The sequence below is a fragment of the Mobula birostris genome, chromosome 23 (genome assembly GCF_030028105.1).
Source record: "Mobula birostris isolate sMobBir1 chromosome 23, sMobBir1.hap1, whole genome shotgun sequence".
NCBI classification, from domain to species: domain Eukaryota; kingdom Metazoa; phylum Chordata; class Chondrichthyes; order Myliobatiformes; family Myliobatidae; genus Mobula; species Mobula birostris.
In genome coordinates, this window is record NC_092392.1 from 54728683 (window position 1) to 54745663 (window position 16981).

The 16981-nt window shown below is 44.1% G+C and overlaps 1 protein-coding gene across 1 annotated transcript in view; it reads right to left on the bottom strand.

Annotated features, from left to right (window-relative positions):
- Positions 1-16981, bottom strand: part of st8sia1 (ST8 alpha-N-acetyl-neuraminide alpha-2,8-sialyltransferase 1) — a 54537-nt gene that overhangs the window by 22567 nt on the left and 14989 nt on the right. Inside the window, exon 2 of the mRNA XM_072241405.1 lies at positions 2364-2508. Within this exon, the coding sequence (XP_072097506.1) occupies positions 2364-2508 (145 nt within the window). The remainder of the gene's footprint in view (positions 1-2363; positions 2509-16981) is intronic.

Below are 16981 nucleotides of genomic sequence, written 5' to 3' on the forward strand. Positions count from 1 at the left end.
TATAGATTGCATCGACCAGCATCACTGAAGATCCACACAGTATTCCATGTTTCCCAGCTCAAGCCCGTTACTACCTCTCCCCTGGCCCCAGTCACTTTGCCTCCCCTCCTCCCCGCTTGGTAGATGGTTCCCTGGTCTATACGGTGTGGCACCCCCTGGCATCTCACCAGGTATGTGTTAAGGTCCAGAACTTTGTGGATTGGGAAGGGTATGGTCCTGAAGAACATTCTTGGATCTTGGCAAAGGACATCTTGGACAAGGCGCTCATCTGCAGATAGGTTCAGCAGCAGATTTGGCAATTGTACTCATGAATATGTGCATGCCAGATAATTATTATTTCATTATGGCTGTATTTAACTCCCTTCCTTTCATTGCAGCACTTATCAAGACTTGAGCAAAGCACAGCAACATGACGCTGCCGGCTTGCATTCAGCCTTGCCTGAGAAAGTGGGCTGTCAAGTCAACTGACTCTGAAGACTAGCAGTATTCCTTTTATAATTAGATATTCTTTTCAGCCACTGTGTTGGCATGTAGTTTTCCATTTGGGAGTTTTAGTAACGGCCCCATTTTGCCTGGTGTTTTTTGTTTTCTTTTCCCTTAAAATCCAGTTGACATTAAAGTCTGTGAACCATCAACCCACTTCAGTGTTTCTCTCTCTCCACATTCGAGCCATTTCCGAAAGTAGTGACAGGGGCGTTGAGGTACAAGTCCATTGCTCCCTGAATGTAGCATCACAGGTGGACAGGGTGGTGAAGAAGGCAGTTGGTATGCTTGTCTTCATCAGTCAAGGCATTGATTACAGGAGATGGGACATCACCTTACAAGTATAAAACATTGGTTAGGCCATAACTGGAATATTATGTGCCATTCTCAGCACTGCACTATAGCAAAGAGGAATTAAGCTAGAGAGAGACCAGAAAATATTCATGAGGAAGTTACATGGATTAGAGGACTTGAGTTATAAATAGAGATTGGATAGGCTGCATCTCTTTTTCCTGCTGAGAGATGACATGATAGAAGCATATGGAGACATTAATAGGGTAGATAGCCAGTCTGTAAGGGGCCTCTAAAACTAGGCAGCACAGGTTTGTGAAAGGGAAGAAGTTTAAAGAGCACCTGAGGGATAAATTTTTTGCAGAGAGTCTTTGGTATCTGGAATGAACTGCCAGAAGTGGTGGTGGAAGCAGAAACAGTGACATTTCAGAAAAAGTAACTGGAGAGGTACATGAATAAATGATGTGGAATTAACTCAGGCAAGTGGGTTAAGTAGAGAAAGGCATAATGGTTATCATATGCACGATGGGCTGAAGAGTCTGCTTCTGTGCTGATTCAATCACTTTTACATCATGGAAAGACCATACACTGTTGATAATATTACCAACTGAGTAACCTGCATGATTATAAATACATTTTCCATGCATACTATGATTATTTTTTTGTTTCTCTTCTCCTGGGCATCAGTACTCTGTACCACGTTTAAAACCTGATGTGCCACACTACATATGCTTCACCTGCGCTACCCAGGCTTACATAGAACATACAATACTACTGCACAATAAAGGCCCTTTGGGCTCCTATGTTGTGCTGACTTTTTAACCTACTCCAGGATTAACCTGACTTTCCTCCCTTTTTCACCACGGATCCTCCCTTTTTCACCACGGAAACGCAGTGGTAAGAGGAACTTTGCTACAGCTCGGGGCATTGGAGATCGGAGTCCAATTTCAACATCAATGTCATCTGTTGGCACAGGAGTCTGTATGTCCTCCCTGTGGAATGCATGGGTTTCCTCCGAGTGCTCCGGTTTCCTCCCACAGTCCAAAGGCGGACCAGTTAGTAGATTAACTGGTCATTGTAAGTTGTCCTGTGATTATACTAGAATTAAACTGGGGGTTGCTGGGTGTTGCGGCTCAAAGGGCCCATTCCACACTGTATCTCAATAACTAAATACAGATTTCTATTATCCATGCATCTTAGATACCCCTAATGTATCTGCCTCTTCCAGCACCCCCAGCAAAATATTCTACACATCCACCACTCTATGTAAATAACTTACTTTTGATACTTCCCCTATACTTCCCTCCTACCACCTTAAAATGTTGTCCCCTCATATTAGCCATTTCTACCCTGGGAAAGTCTCTGGCTTTCCACTTCATCAGAGCTTCTTATCACCTCGTACACCTCTATCAAGTCACCTCTGACTCTCCTTCACAGCAAAGAGGAAACCCCAGCTTGCTCAATCCATCGTCATAAGCCATGCTCTCTAGTCCAGATAGCATCCTGGCAAATCTCCTCTGCGCTCTCTCCAAAGCCTCCACACACGCGATCCCTCATTCACAAAAGTAATAATAGTTAAAATAGTTAACCTGAGGAAACATGGAGAAGATTTCCTTGTTGATAGCGAGCGAGTAGAGGAACTCTCCATCAAACCAAAGGCTCTTTCCCATTGGAGAGTTCAACTTGGTTACTGCAAAAAGCCTCTGTGTATCACAGCATTGCTGCAGTAGTTGCCTAAGGGGGTAAAAAAAAACAAGGTGCATTTTAAATGGAAAATCTCAAAGTGATGAACAGACAACAGCTCTGACAAATTTGTGCTTCTGACATGGGCTGTGTTGCCGGTTGTTAAATTAACAGGAAGCAACGGGGCCTGTTTACAAACGTACAAGTACGGGAAGGGAAGTTAAAGGAAGGTGGGACACCAATGAGACACCAAAATTAGAGGAGGATACCAAGGCTGCACCTTTGAATTGCAGAAGTACTTTCCATTTATCTGCAACAGAGAAAGCAACAATGCTAAAGGCAGCATCTATGGAGAGGAATAAACAGTTGGCGATTGGTGCCCAGCCCCTTCATCGTGACTAAATACAATGTTAGGGGGGAAATGAAAGTGAAGCTTAAACAATAATAGTTAGAGTCCTTAAAAGATTAATAGTACAGTCAGCCCTCCTTATCCGTGAGTTCCGCATGCACGAATTCAACCAACCGCGACTCAGGAAAACCCAGAAGTTCTCTCTCCAGCACTCGTTGTTCGAGCATTGTTCGTCTAGTGTCTCGTTTGTTCACTACTTTGTTTCTGTGAAAAAAATGGCTCCTAAAAAGCAATTACGTGGTCAAAGCAATTCCTCAAAGGCTAAGAGTAGATCTCCTGAGAAGTGGCATGTCGCATTCCGGTGGTCGGTCAGAACGAATCCAGCATTCGCACAATAAAGCAGAAAGAAGCTGAAATTCGGGGAAGTGTTAGTGCTAGGGATGGCTGGCTGGCTGTGTAAAGCACTACAGCCTCAAGAACTTAAAGATCACGGGAGAATCGGGACCGGCTGATGCCGAGGCAGCATCAGCGTTCCCAGAAGAGCTACAATGGTTGCGTCTGTACTGAACATGTACAGACTTCTTTTCTTGTCATTATTCCCTAAACAATACAGTGAAACAACTATTTACATAGCATTTACATTGTATTCGGTATTTTAAGTCAATGGAACAGAAATACTGTGGGCGGCGGGTCCTGTGCTGCCCTGGGTCCTAAAGTCCACCAGCACTGAGACAGGTTAAATAAGAGTCTTGAGCATCCGCAGTTTTTGGTATCCGTGGGGTGTCTCGCAACCAATCCCTCGCAGATAAGGAGGGCCTACTATACTCCCAGTACAAGTTATCTGGGCCTGAGTAGAAACACAAGGATTAAAGTTCTTGCAATCAGGAACCCAGAGACACAGAATTACACTTCCAGCAACCTTGGCTTCAGGTGCTGACTACGTGGAGTTTGCAGCTTTAGGCCATTCAGCCCATCAAGTCTGCTTCGTCATTCCATCATGGTTGATTTATTATCCCTCTCAAGCCCAATTCTCCTGCCTTCTCCCTGCAATCTTTGACACCCTGACTAATCAGGAACCTATCAACCTCTATTCTAAATATACCCAATGAATTGGCCTCTGTGGCAATGAATTACAGAGATTTACCACCCTCTGGCTAAAGGAATTCCTCCCTCATCTGTTCTTTGTATTCTGCAACTCTGCCCTCTTGAAAAGTATGTTTCCCCTCTATATGATGCTCTAATTATAAGACCTTTTCAAACGCCATACCAGTGTGAGCCCTTATTCATTATATCAGGTTTAAGATCCCCTTTCAGGCTGAGATATGTGCTGGGCATGTGGCCAAGTGGTTAAGGCATTCGTCTAGTGATTTGAAGGTTGCTAGTTCGAGCCCAGCTATGGCAGCGTGTTTGTGTCCTTGAACAAGGCACATTGCTCCGGTCTGCGCAAGGAACGGCGCCCCACAGACTTCCAATCTGTGCCTTGTAAGGTGCAGGCCTCTCATGGTATGAGTCTATACAAGACAGAGAAGCAGTTTTAAATCCTTCATTAAGTCTGAGACCACATCACATATTGTAGCCAGTTTAGATCCCTTCATGTGTTATATCAGGTCTGTGAGGAATGTAACGACTGACTTAAGGCAGCTCTAGCTAGTTTTCCAATCTGCCTTTGAAATGCAGCTGCACCCTAGTGACTGGAGGACTCTTTATGTGCTACATGCTTGTTTACATAGGGAAGTGAGATAACAGCAATTCCAGGTCCACGTGGGCAGCACCAGGGCCGGATTAACCTAGTAGCAAAAGTAGCATATGCTATGGGCCCAGCATTTTCGAGGGCCCCGCACTAAATGCTTGCAAGCTGCAGTCTGGTGAAATCGGTATCTCACTGTCGTGTTGCCCTTAAGGCATTTATTTAACTTTATTAAATTTCCGCCTTAAATAATTTGTTTGTAACTATTTTCTAGTTGAAGTTAAAGGTTGATAACTACGTTGCAGTTTAACAAAGGGTCAAATTTATTGTTTATGGTATATCGCGGGATGTGATGAAGTCACCTACGGTTTTGCCGCATCTTGTGCGTAACTTCCCCACCTCCCCCTCGTACCCCATCCGCTATTTATTTATATACACACATTCTTTTTCTCTCTCTCATTTTTCTCCCTCTGTCCCTCTCACTACACCCCTTGCCCATCCTCTGGGTCCCCCCCCTCCCCCTTTCTTTCTCCCTAGGCCTCCTGTCCCATGATCCTCTCATATCCTTTTTGCCGATCACCTGTCCAGCTCTTGGCTCCATCCCTCCCCCTCCTGTCTTCTCCTATCATTTCGGATCTCCCCCTCCCCCTCCCACTTTCAAATCCCTTACTCACTCTTCCTTCAGTTAGTCCTGATGAAGGGTCTCGGCCCGAAACGTCGACTGTACCTCTTCCTAGAGATGCTGCCTGGCCTGCTGCGTTCACCAGCAACTTTTATGTGTGTTGCTTGAAATTCCAGTATCTGCATATTTCCTCGTGTTTGCGGATTACATTCCATGTTTTGTACATTCACTAAATTTGGTTGGAAAATGTGCTGCTGAATGTTGTCAAGAAGCATTAATTTTCTTTCAATTTGTAGAAAGCCTGTACACATTTTTTTCTGCTTCTACTTATCGGTGGGATCTCCTTTCTGCTGCATTATCCGATGGTGGTGCTCATTTGCCCATTGTGAAAAGAATGCCAGATACCAGGTGGTCAGCTCATGCAGATGCAACGAAAGCACTTTTACACAGCTTTTCTGCAATAAAACAAATCTTGGATGACATTTCAAATAACAATGATCAGAAGGCAGATTGTCGACAACAGGCTTGTGGACTACTTTCAACCATGATGAAGTTGGAAACAGGAATAATGGTCATATTGTGGGATCAAGTATTACAACGTTTTCAAATGACCACTGCTTCTTTGCAGTCTTCTGGCCAAGACTTGAACACAGCTTGTGCACTCTATGAATCCTTGCATGGATATATTCAAGCTATGCGGTCTACTTTTTCAGACATTGACAAAAAGCCAAGGATCTGACTAAGTGTGAAGATTAACAACAGGAAACTCGAAGAAAACACAAGCAAAGTCATGCGTATGATGATTTCAGTGGTTCCAGCACTCTTGATCCACTCGTTGAATCTCAAACGCCTTCTCAGAAGTTTAAAAGCCGAACATTTCTTGCCATTATTGACAATTTGCTTTCTGCCCTGTCAAAAAGGCAGAAAGCTTATCTAAAGGTGAATGGTGTTTTTCGATTCCTTCATCAGTTATAGTCATTTACACCTGAAGAAATCGTAAAGAGGTCATCAAATCTTATTAAATCATATCCGGAAGATCTGGAAAAAAGTCTTGATGAAGAATTTGTGCAGTTTACTGAACTGTTGAAAACTGATCTTGCTTCTCATATTGGCGCCAAACAAGACCTTGTAGAGTTACAGTTGTACCGTTTGATAACCGACAATTCTTTGGAGTCATGTTTTCCAAATGTAGAAAATGCTTTGCGCATCTATTTGTCACTCATGGTTACCAACTGCAGTGGAGAATGCTCATTTTCAAAACTGAAAAGGATTAAAAATGAACTAAGGAGCACCATGGGTCAAAACAGATTGAACAATCTCACTCTAATGAGCATTGAACATGAACTTCTGCGTGAAATAGACATTCCCAGTATCATCAACAAATTTGCTCATGCTAAATCTAGAAAATCTAACTTATAAATTGTAGTTTTGTTACTTTTGACATTTGAAATTGATACCTACATGTAAGTAATACTATTACTGAAGTGTCAGGCATTTGTCGCATTATCTGGCTCTATAGCAAATGAAAAGATTGAATTACTTTACTATGCAAGTAAATAATTTATGTTTTAATAGTTATGCGCATTTTTGAAATTTAGGGCCCCTTTATAACATATGCTACAGGCCCCGCACTAGATTAATCCGGCCCTGGGCAGCACGGTAGTGTAGCGGTTAGCATAACACTATTACAGAGCCAGCGGCCCAGGTTCATTTCTGCCACTGTCTGTAAGGAGTTCGTACATTCTCCCTGTGATTGTGTGAGTTTCCTCTGGGTGCTCTGGTTTCCCCCGGGTGCTCTGGTTTCCTCCGGGTGCTCTGGTTTCCTCCCACATTCTAAAGACATACAGGCTAGTAGTCACGAGTGTAACTCGGTTGAAAGGGCCTGTTATCCTGCTGTAACTCTAAATAATAAAACATTGATTTGGAAGAAACAGATGCCTACACTAATGTATGACAGTAACAAGTGAAGGACAGTATTGGATCCAGAGGAAACAAAGCTATCTGAAAGAGTAGTAGGTCCAAGGAGTACAAGCAGGCTTAATTCTGGCAAAAAAAGACCAAGTGCTCAAAAGAGGAAAAATAAAGTTATGAGAGCAAACTTGCAAGAAAGATTTTAAAAATGGACTGCAAAATCTTCAATAAGTATGTAAAAAGATAGATTATACAAATTTCAGATTCCCAGTCTTTCTTCAGTTCAACCTTTCACCTACTCTGTTTCTGAATACAAGTGACCAATTTCAGACTCCCAGTGCCTGTAGACATCTTCCTTTCTGCTTATTATGTGTCTGAATTACACATAACCAGTGCACTTGTGATGCCATTAACAAAATCGCAAAATTCCTGAGCCAGACGAAAAGAACTCAGCAGTGCAGGCAGCCTCTATGGAGGGAAATAAACAATGGATGCTTCCAGCTGAGGTCTTTCATCTGATCCCAACACCAGGTCCCGATGAAGAGTTTCAGCCTGAAATGTCAACTATAGATGCTGAGTTCCACCACCATTTTGTGTGTGATGCTCAAGATATTCAGCAGCTGCAGAATCTCGTCTTCCAAAGACCGTTGCATTTCTCTAGTTTGAAAATCAACTATACACCATGACTTTTAAGGCTGATTTATACTGGTGTGTCAACTCGATGCCATAACCTACACAAGTGGCCTACGTGCGTTGTGAGCATTTATACTGGTGCGTTGGTGTGTCTGCGTCGCTCTGCAATTTGGGCACGTCACGCACGCACACACACACACCTGCCCACGCAAGGCTTCATGGTCATGGTAGTCTTTCTCAGAGTAAACAAGTTTAAAGCGAGCATCTTTTCTCGTAAAAGCGAAATGTGTCCTCCATAATTTCGGAGGTCTGTAAAGCTTTATGGAAAGCATTGCAGCCAGAGTTCCTTCCCTGCCCTTCAGTCACCCAATGGGAAGCTATTGCAGTGTAGGAGGAAATGCGATGCTACCAAGCGGACCAATCACAGTTGTTGCGGTCTGCATTGCTGCGACGCGTAGTTACATTTTGGGAGAGGTGCTCATCAGGCTACGGTGTAGGGATCCGTGTAGGCTCTGCGTAGGGTTCGCAGCTTTGACGCACAAGTATAAATCAGCCTTTAGTGTGTCGCCATTTAGTTAGTTTGCCATTCACTGATTTCGGCCTTTTAATCCCACGAGGATGTTTGTCAATCAACTTTGAAAGTCTACAACAATGTCAATCAGACTTCCCCGTCAACACTCTACAGGAAACCCTGGGTAACAAAAGGGTTGTTTTTACGGAAGTCCATCAGTCTATTTAGGCCATAAGTCAGAAAACATACAAGAATCACTTCTTGCCACTATACCTCCACAGCATTGTAATGAAAGGTAACAAAAGTACATAATATTGATTTTAAAAAATAACAATGACTAAAAATGGAGACAGGAAACTAGCTCAGCTGTTTGTAAGATCAAACCTAGTACATATGTAGGATTTCTGAATTGAATAATATTACAGGAGCTCGTTTCTGTGTTGTGCTTTTCCAGATTTGAACATTTGTAACCTGAGGATGGTTGGCAGAGTATTTCACCAAAGAGCTTAAAGTTAATGAGGGGCAGGCAGACTGCAATTGCTGGATATCTGAAATGGAACAAGTAGAAAATGTTGGAGACATTTGGCAGCATCTATGAGAAGAGGAAAAGGGCTGACATTCCTGTCCATCAACCCTTCATCAGATTTAGAAGGAAACAGGCTTTCTTTCAATTGCCGGAAAGGGGGATGGACAGTGAGAAGAAAGAGAGCGTGTGACTAAGGCTGGAGGCCAGCAGGGCCGGGACGTCGGGAGATGGCGGTAGTGCTCGCCGAGAGAGGATGCTGAAGGCTTTTTAAACTGCATCGAATCTGCCTGAGGCAGGTTGAGTCTTCATGGAGACAAATGGTCAGAGGAGAGAGGAAAAAAACCAAGAGATACTTAACGCAGCAACTGGAAATATTTCGCAGGTCAGGCAACATCAGCAAAGAAAGAAAAATCTGAGTCAGGGTGACACACTCAAAACACTAGAGGAACTCAGCAGGCCAGGTAGCATCTATGGAAATGAGTGTAGTTGACGTTTCGGACCGAGACCCTTCATTAGAAATGGAGAGAAGATGTGAAGTCAGGGTTAGAAGGTGGTGGGGGGGGGGAAGAAACACAAGGTGATAGGTGAAACAGGGGGAGGGGGCAGGTGAAGTAAAGAGCTGAGTCAAGGTTACCTGTTGATGTCACTGTGTCAGCTAGATGCACAGTCATAAAACACCACAACTGCAGAAGCAAGCCCTTTGGCCCAGCTAGCCTGTGCGAGTCCCATCTACCTGCACCCAGACCATACCCCTCTCAGCCATGTACCCATACAAACTTCTCTTAAATGCTACATCTGAGCCTTCATCTATAATTTCCACCAGCAGCTCGTTCCACATTCGAGCCACCCAGTGAATGAAGAAGTCCCCTTCAATATTCCCCTTAGGAATTTCACCTTTCACCCTCTAGTTCTATTCTCATCTAACCTGAGGGGACAGAGCCTCCATGCATTCACCCTGTCTATACCTCTCATTATTTTGTATATATCTCTCCTCATTCTTCTGTGCTCCAGGAAATGAAGTCCTAACCTATTCAACCTTCCCCTAGAACACAGGTCCTCAAATCTTGACAACCTTGTGTGATTTTCGTCTGCACTCTTCCTAGAACACAGGTCCTCAAATCCTGACGACCTTGTGTGATTTTCCTCTGCACTCTTCCTAGAACACAGGTCCTCAAATCCTGACAACCTTGTGTGATTTTCCTCTGCACTCTTTCAGGCTTACTTGCATTGCTCCTGTGGGTCGATGAGCAGAACTGCGTATTCTAAATTTGGCCTCACCAACGCCTTGTACAGCTTCAACACTGCATCCCAATTCCAGTCCAGAACCGGAGAGCTCTGACCTCAGAAGGATTGTGGCAGTGGAGAGACACGGTCTGCAGGCCTCTCATCTTCTGCTACCCTTCACAGCACCACAGGGGATCACCATATTAGCCTAGCTACACACTCCATCTACCAGTGCAGTCCGATGCACACAAAACCCCACTGATCGAAAGCTCAGCAACACTACTGATGGTGAAGTGGCACTGGCTTACGGCTCCAGTGACCCTGGTTCAGTCCTGACTTCCAGTGCTCTCCGTGTGCGGTTTACAATTTCTCTTTCAGACCAAGAGAGTTCCTCCGCGAGCTTCCCTCAAGGCATGGGGGTTGATTGGTTAACCGGCTGCAGTACATTAGACCATAAGACATAGGAAAAGAATTAGGCCATTCAGCCCATCGAGCCTGCTCCGCTATTCCACCATGCCTGATCCCGGATCCCACTCAACCCCATACACCTGCCTTCTTGCCCTATCCTGTGAAGCCCTGACCGATTGGGGAACTATCAACTTCTGCCTTAAATATACCCAAGGACTTGGCCTCCACTGCAGTCTGTGGCAGAGCATTCCACAGATTCACTACTCTCTGGCTAAAAAAAAACTCCTTGCCTCTGTTCTAAAAGGTCATCCCCTCAATTTTGGGGCTGTGCCCTCGAGTTCTGGATACCCCCACCACAGGAAACATCCTCTCCACATCCACCCTATCTAGTCCTTTCAACGTTTGGTAGGTTTCAATGAGATCCTCCCCCACCCCCTCTCCGTCATTCTTCTAAATTCCAGTTAGTACAGGCCCAAAGCTGCCAAACGCTTCGCATATGTTAAGCCCTTCGTTCCCAGAATCATCCTCGGGAACCTCCTCTGGACTCTCACCAATGACAACACATCCTTTCTGAGATATAGAGCCCCAAAACTGTTGTCAATATCCCCAAGTGCCAAGTGCAGCCTGACGAGTCTCTTACAAAGGCTTAGCATTATCTACTTGCTCCTTCAGCGCACCACAAGGGATCGCCATATTGACCTAGTTACATTCCCAATCTACCACTACATAGTCCCTAGTGTGAAGGTGAGTGACAGAATATGATGGGGTTAATGGAGGATTACTGTAAATGGGTGGATGGAGGTGGCATGGAGTCAGTGAAGAGACTGTTTCCATGCTATTTGATTGGCGATGAACCCAGACTTGGTGGGACAAAGGGCCTGTTTCTGTGTTACATGACATACATATGAAATGCTTCAATGTACCCACTTAGAGTATGGTTCAAACTTCCCCTTATGCCCCATTCTCTACAGACAGTAACCTCTTTCACCTGAGAATACACCCCAAAACAAACCATTCTGTAACTTTTCCAAAGGCAGAAGCTACTTGCCCTACATGAGGGTTTTCTTGGATACTATTTCTAGTCCAACACATTAGAACCATACAACCATAGAACACTACAGCACAGAAAACAGGCCATTCGGCCGTTCTAGTCTGTGCCAAAACATTATTCCGCTAGTCCCGCTGACCTGCATCCAGTCCTTAACCCTCCAGACCTCTCCCATCCATGTACCTATCCAATTTATTCTTAAAACTTAAGAGTGAGCCCACATTTACGTCAGATGGCAGCTCGTTCCACACTCCCACCACTCTGAGTGAAGAAGTTCCCCCTAATGTCCCCCCTAAACCTTTCCCCTTTGACCCTAAAGCCATGTCCTCTCTTATTTATCTCTCCTAATCTAAGTGGAAAGAGCCTATTCGCATTTACTCTGTCTTTACCCCTCATAATTTTGTAAACCTCTATCAAATCCCCCCTCATTCTTCTACACTCCAAGGAATAAAGTTCTAATCTGTTGAATCTTTCCCTGTAACTCAACTCCTGAAGACCCAGCAACATCCTAGTAAATCTTCTCTGTACTCTTTCAATCTTACTGATATCCTTCCTATAGTTGGGTGACCAGGACTGTACACAATACTCCAAATTTGGCCTCACCAATGTCTTATACAACCTCACCATAACATCCCAGCTCCTATACTCAATACTTTGATTTATGAATGCCAGGATGCCAAAAGCCTTCTTTACAACCCTGTCTACCTGTGACACCACTTTCAGGGAATTATGTACCTGAACTCCCAGATCTCTTTGTTCCTCCGCACTCCTCAGTGCCCTACCATTTACTGTGTATGTCCTACCTTGACTTGTCCTTCCAAAATGCAACACCTCACACTTGTCTGCATTAAGTTCCATCTGCCATTTTCTGGCCCATTTTTCCAGTTGGTCCAGATCCCTCTACAAGCTTTGAAAGCCTTCCTCGCTGTCCACAACGCCTCCAATCTTAGTGTCATCAGCAAACTTGCTGATCCAATTTTACCACATTATTATCTAGATCATTGATATAGACAACAAACAACAATGGTCCCAGCACAGATCCCTGAGGCACACCACTAGTCACAGGCTCCAGTCTGAGAAGCAATCATCCACTACTGCTCTCTGTCTTCTCCCACACAGCCAATTTCGAATCCAGTTTACAACCTCTCCATGGATACCTAGTGTCTGAACCTTCTGAACTAACCTCCCATGTGGGACCTTGTCAAAGGCCTTACTAAAGTCCATGTAGACAACATCCACAGCCTTTCCTTCATCCACTTTCTCAGTAACCTCCTCGAAAAACTCTCCAAGATTCGTTAAACACGATCCACCACGCACAAAACCATGCTGACTATCCTTAATCAGTCCTTGGCTGTCCAAATACTTGTACAGTCGGCCCTCCTTATCCGCAAGGGATTGGGTCCGAGACCCCCCCCCCCACGCCCCCCCCCCCGCAGATACCAAAAAACACGGATGCTCAGGTCCCTTATTTAACCTGTCTCAGTGTGGGTGGACTTTAGAACCCAGGGCAGCACAGGACCCACGGCCCTCAGTGTTTCTGTTCCGTTGACTTATAATACCTAATACAATGTAAATGTAAATGTTATGTAAGTAGTTGTTATACTGTATTGTTTAGGGAATAATGACAAGAAAAGAAGTCTGTACATGTTCAGTACAGACGCAACCATTGTAGCTCTTCTGGGAAAGCCGATCCCGATTCTCCTGTGATCTTTAAGTTCTTGAGGCTGTAGCACTTTACATAGCCGGCCAGCCATCCCTGGCACTAACACTTGCATGAATTTCCGCTTCTTTCTGCTGTATTGTGCGAATGCTGGATTCGTTCTTACTAACCTTACCGCTCACTTCGGAATGCGACATGCTACTTTTCAAAAGATCTAATATTTCTAATTTCTCGGCGAGAGGTAGCTCTTTACGCTCCCTCTTAGCCTTTGAGGAATTGCTTTGACCACGTAATTGCTTTTTAGGAGCCATTTTTTTCACAGAAACAAAGTAGCGAGCAAACGAGATGCGAGGCGAACAATGAGTGCTGGAGAGAGAACTTCTGGGTTTTCCCGATTCGCAGTTAGTTGAATTCGCACATGCGGAACTCGCGAATAAGGAGGGCCGACTATATATCCGATCTCTCAGAACATCTTCCAATAACTTACCTATTACTGATGTCAGGCTCACTGGCCTGTAATTACCTAGTTTACTTTTGGAGCCTTTTTTAAACAATGGAACAACATGAGCTACCCTCCAGTCCTCCGGCACCGCACCCGTGGCTAAGGACATTTTAAATTTTTCTGCTAGGGCCCCTGCAATTTCTACAAGGTCCGAGGAAATATCATGTCAGGCCTGGGGGAATTATGTACCTTTATTCGCTGTAAGGCAGCAAGCACCTCCTCCTCTATAATCTCTATATGTTCCATGACACTGATGCTTGTTTCCCTTCCTCCCATATACGCTATGCCAGTTTCCTGAGTAAATACTGAAGCAAAAAAATGTTTAAGATCTCCCCCATCTCGTGAGGCTCCACACATAGACGACCACTTTGATCTTCTAGGGGACCAATTTTGTCCCTTATTATCCTTTTACTCTTAATGTACTTGTAGAAACCCTTCGGGTTTACCTTCACATTATCTGCCAAAGGAACCTCATGCCTACTTTTTGCCTTCCTGATTCCCTACTTTAGTATTTTCTTACATTTTCTATACTCTTCAAGTACCTCATTTGTTCCTTGTTGCCTATACCTGCTATACACCTCTCTCTTTTTCTTAATCAGATCACCAATATCCCTTGAAAACCAAGGTTCCCTATGCCTGTTAACTTTGCCTTTAATCCTGGCAGGAACATGCAAACTCTGCACTCTCAAAATTTCGCCTTTGAATGCCTTCCACATACTGAACACATCCCTGCCAGAAAACAACTTATCCCAATCCAACTCTTCCTAGATCCTTTCCCATTTCCTCAAAATTGGCCCTTCCCCAATTTAGAACCTTAACTCGAGGACTAGACCTATCCATATCCATAATTAACATGAAACTGATGACATTATGGTCGCTGGACCCAAAACGTTCACCTACACATACTTCTGTCACCTGACCTGTCTGGTTCCCTAATAGGAGATCAAGTATTGCATCCTCTCTCGTTGGTACCTCTATATATTGATTTAGAAAACTTCCCTGAACACATTTGACAAACTCCACGCCATCTAACCCTTTCACAGTGTGGGAGTCCCAGTCAATATGTGGAAAGTTAAAATCCCCTACTATTACAACTTTCTGTTTCTTACATCGGTCTGCTACCTCTCTACAGATTTGCTCCTCCAATTCTGACTATTGGGCAGTCTATAATACAACCCTATTAGTATGGTCACCCCTTTCCCGTTCCTCAACTCCACCCATATGGCCTCTGTAGACAAGCCCTCCAGGCTGTCCTGTCTACGCACAGCTGTGATATTCTCCCTGACTAGTAATGCCACTCCTCCCCCTTTCATCCCTCCCCCTCTGTCACGTCTGAAACAACGGACCCCCGGAATATTAAGCTGCCAGTCCTGCCCCTCTGCAACCAAGTCTCACTAACAGCAATAATGTCGTAATCCCACGTGTCAATTCATGCCCTAAGCTCATCTGCCTTACCTACAATACTCCTTGCATTGAAATATTTGCACCTGAGAACATTTCTATCATGTACACACCTTTGATTACTGTCTATACATGCAGTCCTCACATGACCTTAATCCTCCTCCACCTCACTATCTGTTCTAACACTCTGGTTCCCCTCCCCCTGCAAATCTAGTTTAAACCCCACTGAGCAGAAATAGCAAACCTACCTGCAAGGATGTTAGTCTCCCTCCAGTTCAGGTGCAAATCGTCCTGTCAGAACAGGTCCCACCTTCCCTGGAACAAAGCCCAACTGTCTAGAGACATGAGGCACTTCCTCCTGCACCATTTCCTTAGCCACATATTTAGCTGCATTATCTTCCTATTTCTAGCCTCACTAGCATTCATTAAAATTCCCTAAACATGGGGAACTTTAATGACAAAAGTTCTCTGGAATGGAGAAATTGAATATCTTTGAGGTTTATGTCCCATTTTTGTTTCTTCTTTTCAGTACCACGTGGTTATTGTTATTGAATACTTCTTTATCAACCTTCAAGTTTTATTTAAGAATCTCTCTTAGTAGGATAATTGGTGGTGACCCAGCAAATACCCCAATATAGTCCCTCCAAAAAGATATTAACGAAGTAGCAACAAATTAGTGAAAAACCAAATGGAACATCTCCAAATTTCACAGGATGCTGGGAACCTCAAAGCATTTAAATACAGATTTGTGGAGTAATCATTAAAGGCTGCCTATAAATAAATGTCATTAATGTACAGTACTAGAGTCCCAAGGCACTTTGTAGGAACATTATTATACAGACTTGGATGATGAGGATATATTACTGCGGATGTCTAGAGCTTGGTCACAAAGGATAGTTAGAAAGAGCATGGTTTGACAGTTAGAGAGACAGAGAGCTTCAGACAGGAAAGCTTAGAACATGGGTCGGCAACCTTCTTGCAATCAGTCAAGCACAGGAATAGACACTTCAGCCCCCCAATCTCTATGCTGATCACGACTAAACCCATCTGCTGCAACACTGTCCATATTTCTTGCCTGTTCATTTACTCTTCTAAATGCCTAATGCCACTTAAATGTTTCCATCGTATCTGCTTCCAAAGCCTCTCCCAGCAGTGGGATCCGCACAACTACCACTCGCTGTGTGAAAAACGTGACTTGCAAATCAACTTCCACCAATGGCAGCAATCGGTTCACTGACCTATCTTTGTGGCAAAGTATAGTACAAGACAAAAAAGTACTCTAAGAAAGATATTATATGACCCATATCACTTTCGCCTCATCCAATCCATGTAATTGTCCAAATGCCTTTCAACTACTGTAATTATACTCACCTCCACCATTTCCTCTGGCAGCTTGTTCCTTTACTCATCACCAGGTGTGAAAAAGATACCTCTTTTCTCCCCCTTCAATTTAAACCTGTGTCATCTAGTTTTGGACCCCTACTCCAGGAAAAGGATTGCAACCATGCACCTTATGTATGACCCTCGTGATTTTATAAACCTCTATGAGGTCATCTCTTAATCTCCGAAGCTCCAGGGAGCAAAGTACAAGCCTATACGGCCTCTCCTTAGAACCCAGGCTATCTAGCTCAGTAACATCCTGGAAAGTTATTTTAAAACCATAAGACCATAAGATATAGGAGAAGTAGGCTATTTGGCCCATCGAGTCTGCTCTGCCATTCAATCATGGGCTGATCCAATTCTCCCAGTCATCCCCAATCCCCTGCCTTCTTTCCATTCCCTTTGATGCCCTGGCTAATCAAGAACCTATCTATCTCTGCCTTAAGTACACCCAATGACTTGGCCTCCTCAGCTGCTCGTGGCAACAAATTCCATGGATTTACCACCCTCTAACTAAAGTAATTTCTCCGCATCTCAGTTCTAAAAGGACATCCTTCAATCCTGAAGTCGTGCCCTCTTGTCCCGGGATCTCCTACCATGGGAAATAACTTTGCCATTTCTAATCTGTTCAGGCCTTTTATCATTCAGAATGTTTTTATGAG